The following is a 15125-nucleotide window of genomic DNA, read 5'->3' as shown; positions in this document are numbered from 1 at the left end:
GCATAGCAGAGGTTTAAACATACACTTTCAGATACACAATGAATTTCATTTTAGATCACTTCATTGATCATCGGGGAATTTCATCATATCCAAGGCTTGGATGTGAGCATTTCGAATAACTAGATCCTTATAGAAGCTTGGGTTCCTGCCTCTCTAGATGAAAGGTGCTCCCTGAGCTGTAAGACAGGAATCCCATGAATCCCCTGGAATCTGAGCAAGGACAAGTTCTATGTCAACGTCTCACCCTCCCCCAAGAAACATCGTTCATTCAAGAGGAAAAATATCGTGAAGGGCGGGCTGCGTGCATTGTGGTACATTTCTTCTATTTACTCTGCAAACACCAACATGAAATAACTAAATTTAAGAGGGTAGTCCATAATATCTTAACGACAACCTACGTACATGTTAGCATACACTACACACTCAGATAAGACTCTAGCTTTACTTCAAAGACTATTCGCACCGATCTATTCCTAAGATGCTCTGTCAATCGGAAGTTCAACTTCAACAAACTTCAAAAGCTCATAGGCTAATTGTTGAATAATCGCGAGACACTAAGATAGCACAAAGTTACTTCTTGAGGGGCTTTTTTCGTTGCTTAAACTCCCAAATAAAAAAGGAGGCTGAAAGGACTCGAAAACCGAAGAACGTTGCACGAAAATGCTCTCTTTGCGCTGCAATGCTTTAAATGCGCTCTTCATTGAAATTGGTGCATGCGCAAATGAAACAAAACCACTCAGCGACTGACTCGTGTTGCGTCTTGTTGTCCATGTCGTTAAATAGGCCAGTTTCGTATTCCAACGGTTAGGTTGGATCAAGCATGAAATGGAGGCTCCATTTCATGCTAGTTCCACTCTAACCGTGAGAATACGAAACTGGTCTATTTTCTCTGACTGCATACAAACTTGGGATTGACCAGCTCTCATTTAGCTATATGCGCATATCCATTTGATTACTTTCGTAATGCAATGATAATTTAGAATGAATCCAAATCATTCAAAGTTGCTTTTGCAGGATTCACACCTTCAACATATTACTTTTCACCTCGTTAAAAAAGTATGAACTCTTCAATTCCTTAACAAATGCTCCCAGATTGTTTCTCTAAAACCTTCTCTTGTGAATGCGGTCGCAGAGCAGAGACTTGTAACAAACTTCAGCGACCTCGAGGTAACTAGTAATCTATAGACGGTTTGTAATTGAGCTTTAGAGACACGGATGACAATCGTGTAATGCTGGTTGATGCACCGAAAGATCTGATGACGCACTTGTTTTCGTCATTTAACATGTCGGCGATGACATACTGAAATCCACCGATAGGAAACTATTTCTTTGCGCCTCTATTCATCGACATAGGATTTTACAGAAGGCATTGAATTATCAACAGACCGTCTTCAAAGTTCAAAGAACTAGGTACGTTGAATAGTTTTCTTCAAAAACATGAATTGTTTGCATGGCAAAAGGCGTCAGTAAGTCATTCATTGTTGATAATAATTATACTTTTTAATGAAAAAGCCCTCTTTGATTTTCTCGGATATCTGGCCCAAGTTTTCTTGGAGAGCTAATAATGAAATGCACTTTCGATTATTCAGTGCTGATTTCTGTGCTGACCCTGACCGAAAATGATGAGCTTATGCCAACGAGATAAAAATTACAAACAGATCGACTGGGTTTTGTTTTCGTGAAAGTAGTTTTGAGTAGTCTCCCCCATCTCTTTTGAGCCGGGTCCTCATTATCTTGTGAGACTAAATGAGGCTAGTGCCAAAATTAATACTTGTAACTATTTTGGCCAATCACAACTCCCCGAGCAATCAAATTAACCAATCATGCACCCTCCATGAAATTGGCGATGAGCGCGGAGAAACGCAGGAGTGAAACTCTTAATTGGTTTCCTTTTGCAGCTAATTGGCTAAGAAAGAGGTACGAGATTTCTAAGCCAATCACTGACGCGAAACCTAGGCAAAGATATTACTTTATTTATTATTATTATTATTATTATTATTATTATGTTACATTCCATTGAAAGGCGGGGTTATATTCCGTAATTTCGCTATACCTCGAAGATCAGGCACCTTATACCTCTATTTCGTCTTACACGAGCTGGCATAATTTTTTTGCAGACTTTTGTACTTTCTAATTCTTTCACCAGTTGACTTTTCGTTTACGGGACTCATTTGCGTCTTGGTTTTTTCTAGGTTGGGATGATTTTACCAGGAGTTGTTAAAAATCTGACGAACTATGGAATATTCGTCGAATTCTATGCAGGAGTTTTCGGTCTGGCTCCAAACGCGGTAAGCTTAAGTGTATGACGTTTATTGAGTGACGTTACATTCTTTTTACGATAATGGCATCAGTCATTCACCGAACCCTTCAACATCAGGGATTCACCACACCAGCTCACAAACCTTCAACGTGATGATCATATTCGTTTGGAATGTTGAAGAACCCACACACTTTTCACAGGGAGGGGGTAAATGGTCGGAAATTTTAGCTACAGTAAGTTACTCTAGAATTTGAGGGTAAATAAAGATACGTTATAATGTTATGTAATGTAACTTTTGTCTTCTTTTTTTTATATTTTTAGTCTCTGTCAGATACGTTTGTGTCGGAGCCATCATCACATTTTCAAACTGGACAGACTGTTTTGGCTAAGGTTTGAATTTATTCGGCTCCTCCTTGTGTGTTTTAATGCTTTATTCAGTGTGTTGTTTGAAGTAATCTTACGATTACAATTGTGATTGGTTGGATTGAAAATCTTGGGACACGTTCTCAGCCAATCAGAGGTTGGGTGCTCAAGGATCTGGGGACTGGTACCAACGACCCAAACCCAGGTCGGTGGAACACCCCATAAGCCTGCCCTACCCGCAACCCAGCCACGAGCCCCGCCCGCCATGCCGAAAGGACCTCCAGGTTGGACAACCCGGAGCAATGGGGGCTCGTGGCCACTCAGCCACAGCCCCCCAAGGGACCAGACCTGAGGCACCCAACTCCAGCTAAAAGCAACGTCAATTCACTGCCTGCTAAACCAACTGACTGGACACCTGGGTCAGAATGCCAATAGGTGTGCGGATATACCGTTGGTAGGCATCACTCGTCTACCGGCCTAAAGTCTTGATGAGGTGATCCGGAACTCCCCGAGCCGCAGCTGTAGTGGCCGCACCAATCCAGAAGCTGTGAACCGAGTAGGAACCATGATATCCCGCTGAGTGTAAAATAGACTGCACCATGGATGACAGCCGCTGCCGAGTTAAGGGACGACCGTCCGCAAAGCAAAACAGTGGCCCTGGAGACGGGCCCCGCAGAGCCAAGAAGTTACTAAGGGCCGCCACTTGGCAAATAATACTGTTACCACGGCCTACGTAGATGACACAGCCAACGCGAAAGGGGTCAGTCTTAGAGGACTTAATGTGGACTCAACAACGGTGGTGTATTCTCCGACAGCATCAAATGCTGTCAGAATGTTGGCCCGAAAGCCTCGCTTCCGCACGCTCTGAAAGGAACACCGCTGAAACGTGCGCTCAATCGTAATAACAGTTATTGTTGTCGTCCTTGCTTAAGCTCCCTGATACCAAGAAAACCGGCGGGGAGCTGTAATCGGAGGTGGCTGGGGGGTGGGGTGGGGTAGGGGCTTTTAATCTGGTACAGGTAGATAGGCCTGTGACAGGGGGAATTACACGCTCATGCTCACGTTCACGCTATTTTTAAGTCTTGCCAAAATTAAGATGAAAAGAGGTCTTGGCAGGTTTTGACTGCAAAGTGTACCCTGTAACGTTTCTTTCGTCTTGCTTTTCAGGTAACTGAGATCAAGAGAGAAGCAAAAAGATGTTTAGTAAGCCTCAAGCCTTCAGAATGCTGTCCGGTGAAAAATGAAGTTGCGATTTCTAAAAATGGTGTAGAACTGCTTGAAAATTATCTTTCAGAGAGGACAAAGATTGTTCAACATCTGGCAAGCACTACAGGTACTTGATCAACAACAGCGGTGTATCGCTGGGGCGGATGTTTACACCTCTTTTTGTCAATGTTGGTCGTATTGTTGGGGCAATGGGGTGCAGGGATGGCGCAGTGGTGAGAGCACTCGCCTCTTGCCAATATGGCCCAGGTTCGATTCCCAGACTCGGCGTCATATGTGGGTTGAGTATGTTGGTTCTCTACTCTGCACCGATAGGTTTTTCTTCGGGTACTCCGGTTTCCCCTCTCCTCAAAAACCAAAATTTGATTTGATTTGCGTTAATTTGTTGACTTCAGTTTACAGTGTTCGCAATTGGTGCTCCAGTACCAGGAGACTAAACACTTGAATAAAGTTCCTTTCTTTTCCTTTCTTTTCCTTCCTTTCGCATTGACGATATTGTTTCAAGAACTGCTTGGAACAGAGTTTAATACCGAACCAACACAATAAACTGCTCGAAATTTAAAAATGGATGACCAAATCGTACGTTCTAAGGAAAACGCGTGCATACGACGGCAAATTTTAATTGTTAAAACTTATAGCTTTAACACAGTTCTCCCATTCCAGTTTGCGCACTATTCGTTCAGTTGGTTGAAGTCAAACGAAAAAGAATCACTTATGGAAAACAGTTTGCACGTACTGCACTTGCTGCACGGCTTTTAGAACATTTCGACCCCGTGCACTCTTCAAAGGGGCAGTTTCACGGTTTTGCACCCTTCCAAGCCTTGGCACCAGGAGTTGTAAATTTTACGGTTTCGTACTGAAGCAGATGATGTTCATTAATCACTGAGAGTATTACAGAAAATACACTGAATGACTAAGGCCCAAATTTAGTGTAAGATACTGCGGGTTTAAACAGAAATATCAAATTTAATTTTGACCTCGAATTTTACTGTACGGGTCGACCATTTTATTTTACGCACGAGTTGTCATATCGCTCGAGTTATCTATTCGCGCGCAGTAGGTTCATAACACAAAGGAAATGATTGCAAAGGTAATTCCAATAAGTAATTACACTTTTATGGCATTGTTTCCTTTTCCTGCATCGGTGCTTTCGATTGTTTCAATAACAATGAAATTAATTGGGACGTAACTGTTTGCCCATGCGCAGAGGCGTGAAACTCTCTCTCACTACATGTCAACATGTATAGTGATTTAGGGCGCGTTCGATTGACCCTATTCCGGAATGAGAATACGTGGAGTGATGATTAAAGCGGTATGTTTGGCGCGTTTCGAAGCTGCAAGGATGATAAAAATATGTTTAAAATAGTATTTTAGCAAATGTTTGACAATTTTATTGTGAATCTCCGCAAAAACGAAGGATTTCCAACTTGTATTCCATGTATTCCTATTCCGGAATACGGTCAATCGAACGCACCCTTAATGTAAGGTTTTGACGACAACTTGAGCATACAAGAATGAATCGTTTTTTTTTTCTCTTTCTTTCGTTCACAACTGTGCAAACCATTCCAGTTGTAGGATATTCCATCCATATTGTAGAATGTGAACTAGATAGAAGAATAGAGAAATACTTACAATAGCGCAAAGTGACTATCGAACCTAGCACTCTTGTTCCCTTGGTAACTTGTCACTAGGGACGACGGGGTCGTCAAAGAGAACGCCACAAAACAACAATAAACACTTAGGGTGCGTTCGATTGACTGCATTCCGGAATAGGAATACGTGGGATATAAGTTAGCAATCCTTCGTTTTTACAGAGGTTCACATTAAATTGTCAAGTATCTGCTAAAATGCTATTTTAAACATATTTTTGTTATCCTTGCTGCTTCGAAACCCGCCAAACATACCGTTTTAATCATCACTCCACGTATTCTTATTCCGGAATAGGGTCAATCGAACGCTCCCTTAATGACTGGTCCCGAGGGAAACAGTTAATTTTGTTTCCCGAGAATCTCAATGTTTCCCCGAGGCGCAAAATGTACATTTCAAGAAAGCTCTGTAAAATAAAATGAAATAAAGTAAAAGCTTCTTGTTTTGTTTTTGTTTTTGTTTTTTTTCACAGAGCAGATGAAGAGGCTTATCACGTTGACGCCGGGATCCTATGTTGAAGCAAAGGTAACCAAAAGTCTGGTGTAATGATGAGCCACTCAAGGCTCAGCAAGCTGTTCTATTTGCGGTTTTGTCTCGGCGCCAGACGTCAAATTTCCGTGGTAATTTTTTTGACAGACGGTGGCTGCGGTCGGGTGACGTAATGCTCGCGTTAGAATCGGATGGAGTCACGTCGTTTTTCTTGGGCAAGAGACATCTCTCTTGTCTTTTCTTGTGTTGTCTTGTCAGAAAGAACGCAAAATATTTATCAGCAACAAGTTTTTAAAAACCGACGGCGCAGGCTTGTCTGTTAAATGCCGGCAGTTTACAGATTCGGATATTCCTGCACTTTACAAACTACCTTTTAGGGATTATGCTTTGACACAATCATGATTAACCTTGCTTTCTTTGCAGTGCTTAGCAACGGGAAATCACAATGTAGATAATGCAGTGTAATAAATCCTAACTTCGTTTTAGGTTTTCAGCTGGAGTAGCTCTTACTTACCTGTTGTAAGCGAGCCACTGCGCCAGAGTTAAATAGCTTAAACTTAGTTTTGTCTATTGATTAATTCCACGCCGTTAGAGTTTCTTTAGCAAAGGCAAGGCTGACCAAAACAGTACCACATCTTGGCGGGCAGTGTGGCCCAGTGGTTTCCCTGGTTCAACTTCCCAGCTGCACTTGTAAATAGCCAACTGGTTTGCCTCCGGCCAGTTGGGATTCTTAACAGTTGTTGTTGTTGTTCTGTTCTGTCGTTTCGTTGTGTTTCATTGGCCCTGAAAAGCCCCTATGGGGAGCGGTCAATTAAGTATGTATTGTATTGTATCTTGCGGGAGGCCAGCTGCAATGGAAGCTCTTGTATACAAGTCACCCACCTTTCCGCCACATTTAATGGATGAGTGATTAATTGGTGATCGTCACATGATAAAAATGAGAAAAATGTTAGACCTTGTTGAAGCATAGATATGTTTTTTGCAGGTCATTCACGTAAAACCTCATGGCATCATCTTGCAGCTCGCGGAAGGTGTTCAAGGGCTTGTTTCTCATCAACTTGCTACAGGTGAGCTTAGAAACACTGTTTCGTTCATTTTGCGTAAATTAACTGACGAGCACAATTACACGCCAGGTAAATTGTTAGGAAACTTTTAAAACCGCTGGCAGGTTGGCCAAGATGGTGGACTACTGTGTGGGTGATATCGCGTAGAATGCCAAGCAAGACGAACACTCGAAATCTCTTCTTCTACATTGCTTTGTCTGTGGTGGAAGTTTCGTAGCTCTCAAAGTAGTGCAAATTAGGCAATCCACTTTAATAACCTAATAGTAACGACTCAGACAAGACATAACATGACTCCTCTCCAACACAAAAATAACTTAAACCATAGGACATAATGTTTGCAAATCAAATGTTTGAATTTTTTCAAAGAGGTCTAATGAATCGGAAGTAAATGGCTCGCAGAATCGTTTATTTTTGTTTTCAAATGACCTTGGTGCCACCGCGGCCATCTTGAATAATTTTGACGTGTGGTGGTTGCGTTATTATCAAAAAGCTCTTTACAATAGAGCGAGTTTCAATCGGGTGTCGTAAAACCAAAACCGAGGTTATTACTTTGGCCGATCAAAAAGGACGGAGACAATCCAGTAAACCAATTAAAACTCGAAGTAATTAGACGCGGCCGACACAAAGAGCGGGAAAATGTGCACGTGCAAACCACGATTGGTTATGGTGTCCCTTCTGATTGGTTGAAAAAGTGGCGCGAGAACTTTGAACCAACCACTGAGTGAAGTAAGGCAAAACCAAAGCAATTCGATAATTACTTTCGACACAATTGAAAACCGCTCTAGGGCAACCGTAACACGTCAGGGAAAACTTGGAAGTGAAAATAAGCGATTTTAAAATTCTTTGCAGCTGATCCAAACAGTTTTTTTTTCTGATAGATAGATGTGATAGAGAAGTGGAAGTTCCCTTTGAGAGAAACCCCTATCAATAAAAACCCTAACCCCTAGAGAGTGCTGTAGTCCTGGTGTATGGCCGGACTCCAAAGAAATTGTTCATTTGTGATTTCGATCTTTTTCATGAAGGTGTAAGTTGTGAAGTTGGAGACGTTGTATTCGGCTGTGCATTAGACTGGGACCTCGACAAGAAGATGGTGCATGTGTCATTAAACCCCGGGTTTGTGAAACAACAAAAAGCAGCGGTATCGTCGCCGAAAACCAAGCATAAGGTGACTTGCAGTTTTGAGTTTAATCTAAGCAAGCGATTTGTTAGTCTAAAAAGTGAAAACGTTGAACTGGCTAAATCTGCTTGTTTGGTTTATTTTCCAGTTGAAAAGTGGACGTGAAGTTAAAGCTATTGTCCAGTTGATCAGAAAAGACTACATCGTGGTTATGGTGCCTCAATTGAGCTACATATTAGCTTATGCACCAACGAGACTGGTATGCATTGTTATGCGTGCATAGTTTTGCATGGATACGAGCGCAAGCTTAAAGGCGAAGATGCTGTGTTTGATCGAAAGGATGCGCACAAACATATTAAGGCCGGACACACTAGGCGACAAGTCGCAGCGACATGTCTCTGCGACAAATTGCTCCATGTGTACTACTTGCAAAACAAGTCGCTGCGACACGACGCCTGTTCGTACCACACGCGGTGATCTCGTATGAGGGGGAATGTGAACTAGTTTTCTAATTCAATATGGCTGACCATATGACGCTCTCTCATTGGTTCATTTATATTTTGTCGCAGCGACTTGTTGCAAGAAGTGTACACACAATGCAACAACGCTGCTTTCGCTAATTTTGTCACTGCGATAAGTACTCGCACGAATTCAAACTGGTTTGAATTCGTGCGACTGATCGCGGCGACAAAATTCTGCTGCAGCGACAATGATTTTCATGAAATTAACCGTGTCACACAAGGCGATTTCTTGCGGCGACTTGTCCCCGCGACGTGTCGCAGCGACTTATCGCCTAGTGTGTCCCGGCCTTTAGATCTACGACGCGACGGCAAAGAAAACGTCACAAATTTTGCATATTTAATGAGCAAAAACAATAGATTGCACGCTCTGCACGTGCATTTTTTCATTTTTGTACATTTCTTTCACGTTTTCGGCAAATCTGCGACTTAGGGGCTGTTTACATGGAGGTAGGAAGATCCTAGCACTAGGAAGATCCTAGAAGGCGACTCATCCTAGCGTCATTTGTTTTCTGGCAGTTTACATGCAAGAGGTCGTACTTGGCCCTAGTGCTAGGATCTTCCTACTGCTAGGATCTTCCTAACTGCGAGCTAGGAAGATCCTAGCACCATGTTAACTGCCTTCGCTCGGAAGTTCCTGGTACTAGAGACAAAAAAACAAACATGGCGGCCGCCGGGTGTTCACGGTATTCAGCTGCCAAAGGTCTACACTATTCAGGACCAGTTTTGTTTCAAAGATACACCACCCAAACGAGAGACACCGTGGAAAGTAACGAGCAATCGATCGAAAGCAATGTCGGAAACGCTGCGAGTCGAAGACATGAGAATTTATCCGAATACATCCGAATTACGTGTTTGTTGTTCTTGCCCGCCATCTTGCTTTCATTCTCCACTTCCACCTAGACAGAAATTTCTGCATGTAAACCAAACGAAAAGTTGTTTCGCCTTCTAGGATCTTCCTAGTGCTAGGATCTTCCTACCTCCATGTAAACAGCCCCTTAAAATGACTGATTTTCAAGTTTTAAGGTGATGTTACACGAGCCGATTTTTAACGCAACATTGTTGCGTTAAAAGTTGCCTCGTGTAACAGGGTGCACAGGGCGATTTTTAACGCAACATTTTGTTGCGGCAACGTGTTGCAGGCCTTTGAAAGCGATTCAAAAACCTGCAACATTGTTGCCCGAATTTTGTGGTGTTGGTGCGTGTAACACCCCCGCCGCTGACTTTTAACGCAACATCGCCAAGAGCTAACTCTCTTATTAACTGATGATATACCACTCTTTCCTCCCTCCGTCTAATCCAACTTCTCGTCCAAATAATTCGTTCCCGATTTCTTCCTTTTTCATCTTCCAAATCGTCCACTAACAACAGAACCTGAATGATTTTCAGCCGCCGTCTTCTTAACTCATTGTCCGCCATATTTGTCGAGCAGGAGCCTGGCTTCAAGTGTTGCGAGCAATGTTGCGTTAAAAATCGTCTCGTGTAACATGGATTAAAAATCGGCGTTAAAAATCGGCTGGTGTAACATCACCTTTGAGAAGAACGTGAACACAAGGCAGAGAATTTGACTTTTCTGTCGTAGCTTCAACACCGCACCTCCTAATTCAGTTCCTGGAAAGTTGCGCTAGTTGTTAGAAGTTGCACAAACCGACATAATGACGAAAAAAATTAATAAACCTGAACTTGCAGTTTTAAATGACGTTTTCGTTACCGTCGCGTCGTAGATCTTAAACTCCGTATTTAGCAAGGAGCGCAAGCATAAGGACGAATTTATGCGAAGAGAACCTCCCTCAGTTTTGAACATCGAGGGAGAGATCCGCGTTTCTGCCCCTCCCTACAAAAAAAAAATAGATATTATGTTTGGATCGTTTGACGTATGAAAGAAATAATTCTTTATTTGCACAAATCCCATAATACACCTATTTTAGCCCCCGAAATTTTCGATCTCTTCGTCAGTCTGTGTCTGTCTTTTTGTCTTGACAGTTGAGAAATTGTATCCCCAGCAAAGCGTACAATTTCTCATGAAAAAGTCAGTCACTAATCTTTTCAATCGGCGGAATAGGCCAGTTTCGTATTCTCACGGTTAGACTGGATCTCTCATGAAATGGAGGTTAATGCGGGGGAAATGATTTGCATGCGAAAAGATTTCCCTGCATTAGCCTCCATTTCATGCTCGATCCAATCCAACCGTTGGAATACGAAACTGGCCTATTAACGTGACCACTTGTTTGATGTTTTCAGCATTTGAATGACATCAGTGATGCATCCAAGCGATTTGCCGTGGGACAGCAATACAATGCCATTGTGCAAAGTCCAGGCAATAAGGACGGCAGCGTTTTGCCGTTGGTGGCATTGACTGAACGCTTTGAAAAGGAGAAGACTGCACCTGGACTCATAACTACAGCACAGTAAGTTAGAACAAATTTAGCAAGGAATGACTGGTCAACTATACCTTGAATGCTTGCTCACAAATACGACGGAAAACAGATTCTCAAGAAACATACACAAACTCGGTTAGCATCTTTTGTCCTAAAAGGAGATTCTAACGTATGCCGTGACTGTAAACCGGTCCTAACCGCACAGTTTTATTTTCTAGGGTGAAATCAGTCAAGGACCTTCAAATGAACGTAAATTTGATTGGAAGGAAACTTCACGGACGAGTGCATGTCTCCCGCGTCTGTGATGAACTGACAGAGGTAAGCGTGAAATCGTGGGAGTGTTCGTGACACTTTGCTCCAAGGGTGTACACCTGATTCCTTTGGCCTGCTGCCTCTGTTGCGAGCGTCATGCTTTGCGGGCTAGATATCAACGAAATCTCGGACCTTAAATTATCGGTCATCACTAGCAAGACCGCAGTTCAAATATGTTCCATATCATTCAACACCAAGAGAGAGTGTTCTCGTCATGTATCCGCGCTTACGGCAAAGAGCAAACGTCAAGCTGAAATTTGCTTTTTGCCAAGGTTGTTTGATTTCAGCTCTTTTTTCGACTAAAGATTGAAGTCATCGCAGCTCTTAACTGGGTAATTTAAGCGATTGTTACTTTATAGACACCTGAAAAATTAAGGCGGCTTCTACAGGATTCGAAATACATTTCTTTCATTGAGTCCTTTAATTTAATAGAGACCTTTAGATTGGAGAACGACGACGACTACGAATACGAGTTTTCCCTACTGAGCATGCGCACAAGGTTAGTAGGCCGACATTTTTCAAAGTGCGCGTGCTCAGAACGGAAAACTCGTATGGGTTCCAATCGACCCCCGCGACGTTGGAGGTTCTAATCAAATAGATCGGCAAAACAATACTAAAGTGCTTGCTTATCCAGCACTACAGTGATATCGTCCCTTTGTTGTTCCATTACATCTTAGGGAGAATCACCGTTGAAGGGCTTTCGCAGGGGTGACAAGGTTCAAGTGAAAGTTCTTGCATTTCGGGACTTCAAGACACGCAGGTATGTTGTCGTCTTTGGTTTTCAATCGATTGACATAAAACCAAATGCAGAGGGATTACTTGGATCGATTATCATTTTTCGAACTCTATTAAACGAGAGGATGTGAACATTAAGACTATTTTTGAAAGAAATTTATCTCTCAGATAGTACACGCACTGTGATTGGCAAAAAAGTCTCGAGATTTATGCTCGGAATTATAATGGGGAAGTGTTGTTTCAATCGCGTTTTCTTTTTTAATGATTTATTTCTATTTGGGCTTTGTTTTCATCCGTTTTTAATTTCTCTTTGTATTATTCTTAATTGTAATCTTTGAGATTTGTTTAATGAAGCTCGGTACGAAAAGTGTGTACCTTAGCCTACGTAGGCTTATTTCCTTTTCTCGACACGCGTATAGGTATCTACCAATTTCGCACAGAAACTTCAAAAAAGTAGTTGCGGAGCTTACGATGAAACCAAGGTATTTAGTAATTTTAAATGTTTTTAAGGTGTACCTTTTTCCTGTGACCGGTAAAGGGAGGAATTTTCAAGGCATAATTGCTCAGAGATTATCTGGTATATTACTATCGGGTTCAAAATTTCAGAGATATCTCATTATGCAATGCACTTTCAATAATCAGTACTTTAATTCTCGGTTGACTGATTAGAAAACGGTAGTCTTGCGTAAACAGAGATTTTCCTATATGGAACGTTGGCCGAGATTCTCTCTTCCTGCATTTGCAATCAAAATCTATACATTGCAAAGCTTCTCATTAACAGTTTGCTATTCAAGCGTTTTTCGTTTGTTTCGCCGTAGAAGAGCCTGGATTCCCATGAATTTGTTGCGTAATAAACTGAGTGTTTTTGAGTTGGTCTAATGGGCCATTTCCGAGTTGCTGTCTGTCTCGGTTTCGAACTGAGTCTTGGTGCTCAACTATTGTAAGGGAAATGAGTTTGATTTGCATAAGAATACGCAACTAATTTCCATTTGAATGGTTGTACGCCAGGACTCGCTTTGAAACTGACGCATGCAGCAACTCGGAAATGGGCTATTGCGCGGGTCAGCGGAGAACAGTTCCCTTTCCCTCCCCTCTCCTCAGCTTTTCCTTGTCCTCCCACTCTACAGTTTTTCTCCCGTGCAGTATCCTCGCGGCCTAACGTTTTACCTCAGTTTCCGAACGATTAACTACCCATGAAATTTTAAACGCAATTTTCTCTTATTTCTTTACTCTGACTGAAATGCACTTGTCTTATTTTCTGTTGCTCCATTTTAAAGTGACCTGTCGGCAAGCAACATTGAAGAGCAGGGTACAGAAGACACAGAAGAGTTTGAATATGACAAAAAACTTACTGATTACAAAGTTGGGGACGAAGTTAATGGTTTCGTGAAGGAGGTAAGTTTCATTCTTCTTCGAAACACGCAAAACGGAATGAGGAATGGATAAAAGAAGTTGCTCAGGCTGATGGCGATCACTCCTATCGCAGAGAGAGAGAGGGGGTGCGGGGGGGGGGGCAGGCTAAGTACCGATGGAGTGCTTTAAGGGACTGTCAGTCCGCCTCGTTTTTTCTTGTGTCCATACCGTTTTTAATACCGTCATAGAAACTCGCTTTCCCGAACAAGGTATCCCACTAGTAGTCTTATTCACTCGGCCGGTCAGTAGACCGTTTCGTAAAAGAGAAAAAAATGCGGCTATATGCCGCGTGAGAAGAGGCCTTAGATTTTTGGGAGCTAGAAGCAAGCTCAAACAGGCTTTCAAGAAATGCTCTTCTCGTTTCCACATTCAAGGAGACGTTTTTCCCGCGCGCCTTTTTTTTGGGTTCAGCTTGTAATCTACAACAGGACGAGGCATTTAAAACTCATCAGTTCGTTATTTTCTTCTGTTCTTTTTTGTGTGGAATAATTGTACTTTTTCAGGTCACAAATAACAGTGTGTGGATGGTGTTAAGTCCGTCTGTGAAGGGAAAAGTTTCACTCTTGCATGCGTCTTCGGATTTAGAGGTATGAGATTTTCCAATTTGTTTCAATCCAAAGTCATAACAGTTCGGGCGGTTCTATCGCCACGGGACCTCTAGTCCGTTCTCGATCATGTTCGATTTTTGGATTGCTCTCCTATGACAGCATGAAAAATCCATTACCGGGCAAAAACAAGAAAACGCCGTATAAAAGACCCGTTTTAAAATATAACACTTAGTAATCAAGACGTGGCATGCGGACCGAGCACATGACATCGAGCTAGCTATTTTCCCATACGGCCCTCCCAATTGGTCGATGAGTACGTATTTTTACCTTTTTCGTTCTTTGCCGCTGAATTTATCAATTGAATGACATGACATTTTACATCCAGTTTGTTACTTAACGTTTGCTTTGAGTGGCCGTACAAGAGAGATGAATAAGAGTAAAAATATACGTTAGCAATGTATAATGCGGTCAAGTGAGGTATGGAGCGTTTCACTCACGTGACCAGCAACCATATTTGATTACTGAAAGAAAAGAAAGTAAAGTACAGTATTTGCATAAAAATAGAGTTCAATTCCCGCAGGATTAGTTTGGTACAACATCATGCCTCATGCCCGCCATTTCTTTGTTTTCGAACACCAACATTGTCGCCGTGACGTCATGTGAAAATATGCTCTATAAGCAACCGCGGGGTTACTCTGTTTCACTAGATATGTCCGACCTTTCAACCTTTCGACCTTTCGACCTTTTCTTACTCAAGTTTTTTTCCTTCCAGGTTTTGACGTCATTAAATACTAGTTTTAAACCTGGTTATGGTTACAAATGTGTGGTATTTGATGCAGACACATCAAGAGAATTTTTGGAACTTTCACTGACTGGTAAGAGAGAAAAAGTCATCTGTTTTCGCGCGTGTTGGGGCCGTCCTTGCTGGTGGTGATCGACAACTTTAGGCTCTTTGCATAGTACTTAAACTTAATTTACCGTGGTTAGTTGCTTTGTGATTCAACTTTGAACAACTTGGGAAATCGAGAAACAATTTAACTTGAAGTAATATTTCAGA

The 15125-nt window shown here is 42.1% G+C and overlaps 1 protein-coding gene across 1 annotated transcript in view; it reads left to right on the top strand.

The window, feature by feature from the left end:
* Nucleotides 1-15125, top strand: part of LOC138043799 (protein RRP5 homolog) — a 53714-nt gene that overhangs the window by 24270 nt on the left and 14319 nt on the right. The window contains exons 19-33 of the mRNA XM_068890253.1: nt 1093-1167; nt 2193-2288; nt 2582-2650; nt 3791-3956; nt 5967-6019; nt 6969-7050; nt 8070-8212; nt 8313-8423; nt 10924-11090; nt 11279-11378; nt 12050-12132; nt 12527-12589; nt 13385-13502; nt 14024-14107; nt 14841-14943. Coding sequence (XP_068746354.1) covers nt 1093-1167; nt 2193-2288; nt 2582-2650; nt 3791-3956; nt 5967-6019; nt 6969-7050; nt 8070-8212; nt 8313-8423; nt 10924-11090; nt 11279-11378; nt 12050-12132; nt 12527-12589; nt 13385-13502; nt 14024-14107; nt 14841-14943 — 1513 coding nt within the window. The remainder of the gene's footprint in view (nt 1-1092; nt 1168-2192; nt 2289-2581; nt 2651-3790; nt 3957-5966; nt 6020-6968; nt 7051-8069; nt 8213-8312; nt 8424-10923; nt 11091-11278; nt 11379-12049; nt 12133-12526; nt 12590-13384; nt 13503-14023; nt 14108-14840; nt 14944-15125) is intronic.

Source organism: Montipora capricornis, chromosome 3, assembly GCF_036669925.1.
Source record: "Montipora capricornis isolate CH-2021 chromosome 3, ASM3666992v2, whole genome shotgun sequence".
Taxonomy (NCBI): domain Eukaryota; kingdom Metazoa; phylum Cnidaria; class Anthozoa; order Scleractinia; family Acroporidae; genus Montipora; species Montipora capricornis.
The sequence above is the reverse complement of the archived record's forward strand: the minus strand, read 5'-3'. Positions and strand labels throughout refer to the sequence as shown.